The following is an 11,454-nucleotide window of genomic DNA, read 5'->3' as shown; positions in this document are numbered from 1 at the left end:
GGCACAAGCACAGAGAAGGTAGAAGCTGGATGGTAAATTTGAAGGCCAGCCTTGACTACAGAGTGAGTTGGAGGCCAGCCTGGACTACATAAGACTTTGTCCTAAGCCCAGTTCCCAGCCTCCAACACCAAAACCAACCAACCAAACATTAATTGAGGTTTGGAGAACAAATCTGAGAGAAACTGGAAGACTATCTCCCCTTAAGAGAAGGTAACTTTAATATACACGAGTGTAGAGTCCTCGAACTTCAGACAACTAGCAAACATTGAACACTAGAGTCCTAGTGGCTTAAGATATCATGGAAAGAGCTTTGGGTCGGGCAAAGCACAGAAAGGCATGAAGGTTATGAGAAGTGTTGTGGAAAGGAGGGTGCTGCTGGAGCAAGCCTCAGCTTGTGCAAGGAGAGCCCTGGGGCTCACTGCAGGACACTGAAAGAACAAGTTCAGATTGCAGCTGCTACCCACCGCAGGAGAGTGTGTGCACTTTAGTCCAACCAGAACTGCTGGAACACAAAAACTGTACCTCAGAGGAATGCAGCAGAATCCAGTCTTTATTAGTGTAACAACATCCAGTGCCTTGAATTAAAAAAAAAAAAAAACACTGACCCCCAAAGTTGACCTCTTACTGAAGTAAAATGCCGCCAAACAGAAACTCACTGTGACACGTTACAATGAGCAGACAAGTGCTTTAAGTCAGCTATTTTAAAATTTTTATTTATTTTTATTTTATGTGTATAAGGTGTTTTGTGTGCATGTATATAACTGCACCCATGTGTGCAATGCCTGAGGAACACAGTAAAGGGTGTTGGAGCCCCTGGAACTGGAGTTATAGACAGTTGTTGGCCATCATGTGGGTTCTGGGAACCAAATCTGAGTCCTCTGCAAGAGCAGCCAGTGCTCTTAACCACTGAGCCATCTCTCCAACCCTGAGTCAGTGATTATGAATAGCATATAAGGCACTGGAGAGATGACTCAGTAAACTGCTTACCATGTAAGTGGGAAGACTGGAGTTTGGATTGCCAGTATCCACACCAAGACACCACAGGGCAAAAAGTGGTCAACTCTAGGTTCAGCAAGAGACCCTGCCTCAGTAAATAAAGTAGAAAGTGATTGAGGAAGACACTCAATGTCATTGTCTGACCTCCACATCCACACCCACCCCCCCACATACATATGTGCGTCCACACACACACAAACATGCATATATACATATCACATACAAATAGCAAAAGAAGCTTGAAAAGAAATAACACATAATTCATAATTGAATACGAATATATCAACAAACACATTAGGTGTAAAGTGACTAAACATACTGGTTAAGAGGCAGAAACTAGGGCTGGAGAGATGGCTCAGTGGTTAAGAGGAGGCTCACAGCTACCAGTCACTCCAACTCTAGGAGATCCAACACCTCAGGCCATCAAGGGCCTGTACTCATGTACACACCTACCCATTCACACATACATGATTATAAAAATAAAAATAAATCATTTAAAAATGAAAAAGGAGGCCTAGAGAGATGCCTCAGCAGTTAAAAGCACTGGCTACTCAGGACCCAGGTTCGATTCCCAGCACCCATATGGTAGCTAACAACCGTCCATAACTCAGGTTCCAGGGGATCCAAAGCCCTCATCTGGCCTCCTGAGGGTTTTGCATAACATGGGTACACCTCCAAATATGCAAGCAAAACACTTGAGTACACATATAAAATAAATTTTAAAAATTAATTAAAAATAAAAATATTTTAAAAACAAAAAAGGCAAAAACTAGACAAAAGATCCAACTATATAGCCTCTACCAAGTTATTAAAACACAAAGTTTCAAAGTGAGCAAATGAAAAGGTGTATCACGTACATAGCAAACGCAAAAATCCTGTTTGGCTTTGACATGATTAATTTTTGTTGAGACAGGGTCTCAAGTAACCCAAGCTGGCCAAACTCACTACACAGTACAGAAATCCAGCTTCGATTACAGGTATGTGTCACCTCACTGTTTATGTGGTGTTGAGGATGGAAAACGGGGTTTCCTGCATGCTAGGTAAGCACCCTACCAACTGAGTTATTCCTTAGCCCTAGGGGTAGTGCTTTTGCTCATTTTGTTTTTGAGAGTCTCACTATGTAAGCCTTGGCTGCCCCGAAACTCACAGATCCACCTGCCTCTGTCACGTGCTAGAATTAAAGGGCACACCCAAAGCCTGATTGCTTTTTGAACCAGTGTCTCAAGTAGCCCAGGCTGGCCCCAGTCGTGATCTGCCTGCTCCCCTGTGCTGGGTTTACAGTTGTGTTGCCACCACACCCAGCTGGTATGAATAGTTTTTACCTTTTGAATTACATCCGTTTGAAAATAAAGGCCTCTATTCTATTCTGTATCAGCTGTTAACAACCAAGATCTGTAAGCACCTCTAAAGGAGAAAGACAGAATAAAACACAGTGTACATTCTCCTTTGAACCTTTGGGTTTCATTGACCCTTGAATTTTCTTTTTTGCTTGGGGGAATCAAACCTGGGACTTGCACACCTAGGCAAATGTCCTGCAGCTGTGCTATAGCCCCAGCTCTACTTTTGGGGTACTTCTCCCCTTCTTTTAATGTGATTGATAAAGTACCTTAACATGGGAAGGCGTTCAGGTTTTGCAGCAGTGTGGCCTTTTAATCAAGCTGTGAATAATTCTTAATATTTATGTTCCATTTGTATTCTATCAGTGGGACCCTCTTGACACACCCTTCCAACAGTACACCAGACTAGAGACTGCTCCCTCATTTTCTTACACATCTTGGCTGCCACTGTCAGGTTTTCCATTTCTCTTAAGAGATTTTTTTTAGCTTCTCTCTCTACAGCTGGGACTTTCACATTTAGGTCAACTTCAATGGAGAATGATTTTCTAGTCCCTAAAAAGCAGTATGGAAGCTGTGGTGACCCTTAAGGCTTCAGAAAATTTGTAGCTGGAACAGTACTGGAGAGAACAGGACTCCAACAGAGGAACTTCACACTAAGCATGACTTTGTAAGAATGGTTTTGTGGCATGTGACATGTGGCAACTAGAAGGAGCATGACCCAGTTCCTCTGGCCAACCAGGCTCCTAAGCCATTTTCTCTCAATAAACTCCACTTGTACAAGACACCATGTTTTCAAACTTAGGACCATGGGAAATGTTTAATAAACTCAGAATATCAACATAGATCCCTTCCTATCATTCCATCATTTTGGAAAATGCTTTAAAATGTACCAAAATGTCATTTCTCCACAATGAAGTGCTGTTCTGGAATGCAAAGGCCTTGCCTAACTCTACCACCAAAGATTTGAAAGTATAACTTAGAAAGACACCACTAAAATGCTTGTATTTGCTTGCTTGCTTGTGAAGAGGCACAATCAGTTGCTTGAAGATTTTCATTTAACACGGCAATGTCTGAAAATACGAAGACTGGATCACTAAGGAATTTGTGATCTATTAAACACTGATGAAATAACTCATTTCAACTTGGCATTCAGCTCTTAATGGGCAAGCTGCCCCTCCTATCGAGAGTAAATATCACACATCCTGTTTATTCATACTAGCTTGTTGTCCACAGCTCTTCAAAGTAGTGACACCCCCTGTGTCACACTCTACCCTGCCCCCAACTTCCTGCTCATTGGAGTGCTATATCCCTAACTCATTTCTAAGAATCTCTTTCAAGAAATACTCTGCATCGCAATAACTTTTAAAGAAAATACTTTATTACATCATGAAAAAGGCATCCAACAACTAGATTCATACTTGTTTGTATCTAAAAAACCGAAAATTTGTTAGACAGTATGTGGGCACCCTGTTCCACAAGGGAACGAAAAGACGCGCTAGGTTCTTTAAGTATTGCACAGTCTGGAAAAAAACCCTTATTACAAAACATTATATAAATGTTAAGAGTTGCTAAAATCATAGATCGGTGACATCTTTTTAACATTATTAAAATCCAAAAAAAAAAAAAGAGGAAAAGGGAGGGGGAAAGATCACATGATATTGGGAACCATCTCACATTATGAAAAATCTACCAAGAAACAATTTTAAAAAGAAAACCCTTTGTTTCTACAGTAGCTTTGAGTTTCTAGTTCTTGGAATGACTGTATTCCATTGAAGACATCTCAGTAACAGGAGGCTGCTTCTTAGCAATCCCATGTGCAAATAATAATAAAAAAATATATAAAATAATGCATCTCTTGCCATCACCCCGGCAATCAGGACCATATTTTTGAGAACTGTTTTGCTTGAAAAAGGGTTAAGCTGTGAGTTTGGCCTGTAGCTCCATCTCTGCAGCCCGTTTGAGTGCAACATCCACTAGAAGCTGAAATCCACTAAAATCCTGGTTGAGGTCAGGTGGAGTAGGGGGTGGAGTGTTGAAAAGACCACTCTGCGTGTTTGTACTGGGTCCAGATTTACAAGTGTCCTCTGGGTACATGAGAGAGGTGTCTGTAAAGTTGTTGGCTGACATTTGCGGTGTATCTATGCTCTGTCCCACACCAACCGACTGGCAGAGGGAGAAAGGCCCATCTTTCAATGCAGTCACAGTGGTATGGCAGATCACTGATGGGCGAGCCAAAACCGATCCTGGGGATGAGGGCTTAGGAGACAATGGCCTCCCTAGAGTGGGGCTGGGTCCAGCTGTGCAGGAATGAAACGGGCTCCCCTCTAGAGCTGGCACGAAGTTTTTGATACCCATTGCAGCCTCCATAGAGCCAGCTTCAGAAATCTTGGCCCCGCGGCGGGAAATCGTGAACTGATTTGGATCTTTGCCATCCTTTCTCAGCATGTCAGGGAGGAGCCTGCGGCGGGCGTTGATGAACCAGTTACAGACCTGAAATCATACAAGTATGCTTTAACACTTTCTCCGTTCACTTGGCAAACAGGTTCTGAAAACATCCTATGGAGTGCCAAACTGACCTCTCTCTGAATTAAAGGAGGCATAAAAAGGTTTATCTGGGACTGGGGAGGTAGCTCTGTGGTAAGTATTTTACTAGCCTGTGTGAGTCCCTGGGTACAAGGCGCAACCAAGGGAAAAAATAAAAATAAAAAGAAGCATCTCTTCTGGACTTACAAGTTATTCCAAGGTATTTGAGCTAGCTGCCTCCTGCTTTACGTAAACCCTTGCCTTCTAAAATGAATTTGTTTTTGTTAGTGTCATCATCCATAAAAATATACAAAATTCTCAAATACCTGAAAATGACTTTAGAGAAGAAAGCTTACCTTTAACTCTGTTTTAACCTACAACCTACTGCCCCAGCATTTAAGTTAATCAACTACAAGCAAACCTTTCCTGTATGAAAGAGACCACACCTCCCAGTAACTGATTTCTCCCAGTTCAAATGACTGTGTCAACAGACATAACACGAATTACCTCACTGAGGTCTGTCCTTGTTTAAATATCAAACCAGTTTCCTGGGCAATAGAGTAAGGTTTAACCTCCTTTTTAATGTGTGTTGCATAAAGGAAGGCTCTTTCAGGCACTGAAGGAAATGCTTGCTGACAGATGACTGTCAAGTGTTTCTGTTTTCTATAAATAGCCAATTATTAGCTTTCACACTCTAGAAGTTCACAATGAAGACCTTTATTCCTTTCACTAGAGAGGCGCTTAATGACTTGACACACAGGAATGCTATAAAATGTCTGAATATTGTACACACACACACACACACATACATGCATGCGCGCACGCACATAGGTGAGGGGCACAGCTTGGTGGTGGAGCGCCTTGTCTAACATGCAGAAGCCCTGCATCAGATCCCCAGTACTCCAGAGTGGGAGATTCTGGCACTAAGCTTCTATCCTTTCCTTACCTGTAGTGTGGACAGGTGTGTCTGCTGGGACAATAATGCCTTCTCTTGCTCTGATGGGTACGCATTATATCTGTGCTCGTAAAGCCAGTCCCGAAGAATCTGAACAGACTCTTTGGGCAAGTTGCCCCTCCTCCTCCTCTTGCCAGAGGCAGCTGAAGAAGAAAGATCCAGGGGAATGTCCATGCTGTCCTCATCCTCAGTCTCACTGCCGGAAGCTGCAACGACACCTAGGAAAGGACAAAGGCCAGCTGTCAGGCTTTTATCAGCAAAGTAAACTATCTCAAAGCTCATTATTCGAACTATTCCACGTCATTGTGTTTCTCAATTACTGTGATGCAGAGGTGTCTTTTGTTCAGAAGGACCAGGGTCCAGTGGAAAGGCCTCAAGAATAATCTGACTAGCACTGAGTATGGTAGCATGGTAGATTCTCAGCCAATCGCCAGATGCTTTTTTGATCTCTGCCCTCTAGGATTTAACATCTCATGTGCCTTTTACAAGATGCTCGGAAAAGACAAACTGGTCTCAAAGGTAGTAGGAAAAGACAAACTGGTCTCAAAGGTAGTAAGGCACCACATCTGAAACAGGAAGGGTGCTGGGCAGTGTGGGAATGCCTCACAACCTTGTCTCTAAGGTCATTGCTAACTAGGAATAACAAACTTTAGTGAATACATTGATGTACATTTTCAAATACTGTCTCCTTCCCTGAAGATTTGATACAAAAGGAAACAGTGTGCAGGGGTGCCACAGGCATTATGGAAGGGGAATTAGCTTAATTTAGTATTCTAAAGGTGAAATCCTTTTTCTCCAAATTCCATGGCTAGGGTTGGAGAAATAGCTCAGTTGTTAAAGGCTAAGGCTCAAAAGAGTTAAAGAGCAGTGTAGGAGTACAGTGGCATGTAGCCTTTAATCCCAGCAGAGGCAGAGGCAGGTGAACCTTTGTGAGATTGAGGTCAGCCTGGTCTACATAGCAAGTTCCAGGCCAGCTGGGGCTACAGGAGAACTTGTCTCAAAAAGACAAAAAAAAAAGGGGGGGGGGGGTTAGTTTCCAGTACCCATGTCATTAAAATCTCTCCAGCACTCCTAAAAATAAATAATTCCATGGCCATTTCTTATCCATGGCTGTTTATATTTATTCAGAATTAGATGCTTACTTTTACTGGTCATTACTAGTCACTTTATGAAATACAACTTCAGTTTCCAGCTTACAGGGTATTTTTCTATCATCAGCACTTAAAGGTCAAAAGATGCCTACTGCTGAATATACCTGAATTTCCTTCAACAGCAATGTAATATGAACCTAGAATACTACATATCAATGAGTTCAGTCTTAAATTCTTACATGACAAAGAAAACTGAATATTCGAACCCCCAAAGGGAGCCATTTTGGTGGCAAGTACTTTAATCCTACCAGAAATTTTAAGAATTCACAAGTCATACAGAATATTTAAATCAGAGATCAATGAAATTCAGGCCAGCCTAACCCTTATAGACAATCATTTTGAATTTTAAAGAGTTTTATTTAACTATTTAACTAACAAGTGTATCATTCCACCTTTGAAAACCATAAGTCATTTCTGAGTGAAATGATTTTTGAAGGTGAAGTAAGCTGGAATTTTAAAGGGATTTATTTAAAAATCACCAACAGACTGACTTGGTGACACATTTTTAGTTCTGGACTGCAGGGGGCAGAAGACGCTGGAGGGCGTTCCTAACAGGAAAAGCCAAATCCTACAAAGACAAAGTAAAAGCAAGTTCTAACAAAAGAGGTGGATGATTTTGCAAATTCACTGTAGCGCAAGGCTTAACAAACATCTATAAATAAACCACAAGAATCCTCCGTTTTTAATGGCAAGGCATTAGAAATCTTCCCTGAAGATTTAATTGAATCGCCTTAAAAAAAAAAAAAAAGCCCAAAGAAAGAGCAAAGTTAAAAACTGAAAGTGCTTCCATTGCACAGAAACTGAGAAACTTTCAAAACGCACACTGAAATCTGGGTAAAGAACTCAGTTTTTAAGAAAAACACTCCCATTATAAGTGCGTTTTAGTTTCACATTTGCTTTGATAACTTTAGGAAATCTCACTTTTAAGTATGTCAAGTTAATTGAATAAGCAATTTGGATAAAACAATTTGCTTAAACTCAGAAAAGCCACACATTCACACATTCTCCAAGGCTATTATTTCCCTCTTCTTTTTATAATCTAAAAAGTGTGAAAATTTGCTCATTGAACAGTGAATTCCCAACTGTAAATTGGCAATACCAAAACAAAGCGTTTGAAACAAACAAACAAACAAAAACCCCTGAAGCCTGCCCTTTGATCTGCTTGCTTGGTTTGACAAGAAGCTAGGTCCTTCAGAATAGGTTAGAGACACAAAGCAGGTTTCAGTTAAGCAACACCAAACCGTTTTACTCACTAGGCTCAGGTAATTTGAGGAAAAGGAAAAAAAAAAAAAAAAAAAAAGAATGCCAGGCCTCGGGACCTCTTAACAAATATTTCCAATGCGTGCACAAAAGCTGAAGTCACAGGAAGTCAAGACTTCGGTGCCTGGGCGACGCCAGCTGTTACTTCAATGCAGCTGAACCACGCTTGCTGCTGTCAGGGATGTTTTCATTAAAACTCCCTCCTGACTGTGGCTCAACTTGGAAAAACAAAAAGACTTTTCCTCGTTACTCATTTCCTACTGTAACAGAGCTTTTGAAAAGTTTCCCGGTTAAGACTTGTTTCCAATTGCCTTGCTTTGCTTACGCTCTGAAAAAAATGTGGTTGGGGAGGGAGAGAGGTGGGTGTGGGTCAGAATCACAAGCCTCTAACTCTATCCACATACAAGGAAATGTTGTTTAGAAAGCCACAAGATGGCCTGTGGATCCCACAGCTCTGAGAAGCAATCTTGCTTCTTCACTTTCTTTTTCTGAAGCTCTGAGGTTGGGGGGGGGGCGCTCAACAAGGCTGAACTTCACACCCAAGTCACTAAATCCGTGATGCACTAGAATGGGTCCAAGGCAGTTCAGTCCTAACTCAAGAATTCAACAAACTCAGAAACCCAGGAGCAAGACCTTGGGGGGTTTTCCTCCTTGAACTTTGTTTTGAGGCCATTTTAGGAGATTTTTAGAGCTATAATCAGCTTTCGAAGACGGCGTATTATTATCACACACCAGTCTTTGTTGTCAGGAAATTTGAAAAGATGTTCAAACTTTTCTCAGACAGACAATAGGTGGACCGACTAAAGCAGTGCTGACCCACAGCACGGGAAGCTAGGTTCCGTCCTCCCAGGTAGTCAGGCTGGGGGGGAGGCTCAGAAGAGGGAGGAGCCCGGGGAGGAAAGCAAGCAGCTTTTGTTCTTTAGAGTTCCTCAGACCCAACCGAAGCCAGAACTGTACAAGCTGGCAACCGCGCAGGACCGTGGGACTCCTCGAGTCACCAAGGGCCTGGAAATGGGGAGGTACATATCACATCTTCAGGGGTCTGCCCCCACCCCAGACCATGTGCAGGGGAAACCTAAAAAGGGAAAGGAACTGGGGCAGCCTCAGCTTCCCCCCACCCCCCACGTAAAGCAGTGGCAAAGTTTCCCCTCCAACACGTCACCTTTCATTGTTTCCATGAGCTGCTGCTGAATGGTGGGGACCCAGCGGCGTTCGGGACTGGGGACCCAACAGCGATGGCAGCTGGGGAGGGGGAGTCCTGGAGGGAATACCGAAAAGGGGGGCAGGGAAACAGGGTGTCTTCGTGGGAGGCTAGTCAGTTACCCCACCAGAGCCAGGAACAGTGGGGGGTCTGCCCCCCCATGGCGGAAACCCAGCTTTGCATCCTGTACCCTGGAACTACCGAAAACCGAAAGCCCCAACTTTACTCGCCGTCGTAACATAAAGAATGCCTCCCTCTCCATTGTAACATAAAGAACGCCTCCCACGGAGTCTAGACTGTCAGTCTCACGGAGAGGGTGTCCCAGATCAACAGAGGGCCCCAGACACCTTTCCAGAGCGGAGTTAAACTGTCCCCAACTCTAAGCCCTACACTTTTTCGCTGTCTCCAGGGTGAGACCCGGGCAGGGAGTCCAACTTTACCAAGTACCCCGCGTTTTCATAAGTTCCGCGTGTTTCAGTCTCCTATACAACTACATCAACACGACTGTAAGGCGGAGAAGCTGTGGGAGGAACTCCGTGGGGTGTGCGTGGGGCGCGCAGTGGTGGGCAGAACAGTGTTCCGTTGGAACTGAGTCGCCCGTCTGGGTCTGAAAGAATGTGGAGTTACAAATTCGAGGAAGCTCCTGGGCCTGCGCAGCAGCGCCCCCTCCCCCCCTCCGAGCGATTAACTTCTGTTTTGAACCACTCCACATAAATCACAACAGAAAAGCCAACTCCAGTCCACCTAACACTCGAAGTACCTCCCAGCTAGGGACTCAAAAGTTAACTTCAAAAGGGACTTCACAGTCTTTGACCTTTCACGGAGAGCTGGTATGTACCCCCCCCAACCCCTGTGTATTTTGTTTTTAAAACAGACTGACGGCAAATTTTAGTTGCAAAGCTTCCACAAAGCTTGGTGGAAACAATGACAGCCTTGCTCTTTGCACTTACAACCAAGCCTGCTTTGTCACACTTGGACACATTTAGACTGCAAGCTCATGTGTTCTAACCGCTCACGTTGTCCTAAATTCATCTGTGGGAAAACTTTTAGGGCTTCATTATTTTTAAAAAGTCTACGTTTTTACAAAGCTATGCACACCCTAGGTCAATGTGATGGTGCGGGATCACATTCCTTTGATAGTGAAAAACATCAGATCCTTAAGAAAAAGAGTGGGAGCCCCCGGAACCCAACTTTCAGACAAAGACCAGGCAGATCTCCGCCTATGATTCCCCCCAGCAGGGAAAGCAAGGTGCGGGGGTTTCCCTTGACACCGACCCCACATCCCTGCCCCAGAAACAGCACTTAGAAGCCACGCGGCGGCTGGGCAGAGCGTGGGGTGTCGGCGGAGACAATGAAACTTGGAGGCGCACAAACAACGTGCCAGCAGCGTGGTGAGCCTGAGTCTCCCCACAACAGCCCCTCGTGTTATGTCTAGAAGGAAGAAAAAAAAAAAAAAAAAAAACCCTGCAACTGCCATTCCAGACGCAGCCTCAACAAAGAGAACGGTGAACGCTCCAACGCCAAAGCCCCCCTGGAAGAAAAAGTCCAAGTCACTGTCGCCCCCCCCCCATCCCAGCGCGGCGCGGCCCGCGTGTGACTCGACTCTGCGCCCTGGTGCGCACAGCCTGCCCTTACCTTTCTTCCCTTTCATTCTGGAACTTCCCACCCCGCCAGAGGCGAAGCAGGGGTCTCGAGGGACCAGGAGCCGGGGCCACTCGTGGGCAGGCGACCGGCGACACTCCAGGAACTTACAGGACTTGCTCCAGCCCTTCTTGCTAAAGCAGGCGCTCAGGTCCCAGGCACCCGCTCCCGGGTTGGAATTCAAGTGACACTTGGGCTTCCTCCAGCCGGGATCTTCTGGCAGCCGGCCGGGGGCTCTCCCTCACCCAACTCCCTCCCCTCCCCACTCCACTCCTTTGTTCGGAGCTCCTGCTCCGCACACCTCCGCACTGTCAGAGTGAGAGAGGAGAGGAGGGAAGGTACAGGAGGTCCTGCCTCCGCCCCCACCGCCCGCCCCGTCCCCCGCCCGCC

At 44.7% G+C, this 11,454-nt stretch overlaps 1 protein-coding gene across 3 annotated transcripts in view; it reads right to left on the bottom strand.

Moving 5' to 3' along the window:
- Positions 1-3,945: 3,945 nt before the first annotated feature.
- Tgif1 (TGFB induced factor homeobox 1) overlaps positions 3,946-11,454 on the bottom strand; it is a 9,787-nt gene continuing 2,278 nt past the window's right edge. The window contains exons 1-4 of one of the 3 annotated variants that reach the window (XM_029564282.1): positions 9,864-10,172; positions 9,385-9,480; positions 5,803-6,029; positions 3,946-4,823 (exon numbers count right to left, since the gene is read on the bottom strand). In XM_029564282.1, the coding sequence (XP_029420142.1) occupies positions 4,248-4,823; positions 5,803-6,029; positions 9,385-9,400 (819 nt within the window). In that variant the 5' untranslated portion in view covers positions 9,401-9,480; positions 9,864-10,172 and the 3' untranslated portion in view covers positions 3,946-4,247. Of the gene's footprint in view, positions 4,824-5,802; positions 6,030-9,384; positions 9,481-9,863; positions 10,173-11,058; positions 11,382-11,454 lie in introns of those variants that run through there. The other 2 variants (XM_008834622.3, XM_017798564.2) reach the window with 2 other exon arrangements.

This window comes from Nannospalax galili, unplaced genomic scaffold (genome assembly GCF_000622305.1).
Source record: "Nannospalax galili isolate Female #2095 unplaced genomic scaffold, S.galili_v1.0 scaffold155, whole genome shotgun sequence".
In the NCBI taxonomy this organism is placed as follows: domain Eukaryota; kingdom Metazoa; phylum Chordata; class Mammalia; order Rodentia; family Spalacidae; genus Nannospalax; species Nannospalax galili.
This window is presented reverse-complemented; position numbering and strand designations above follow the sequence as displayed.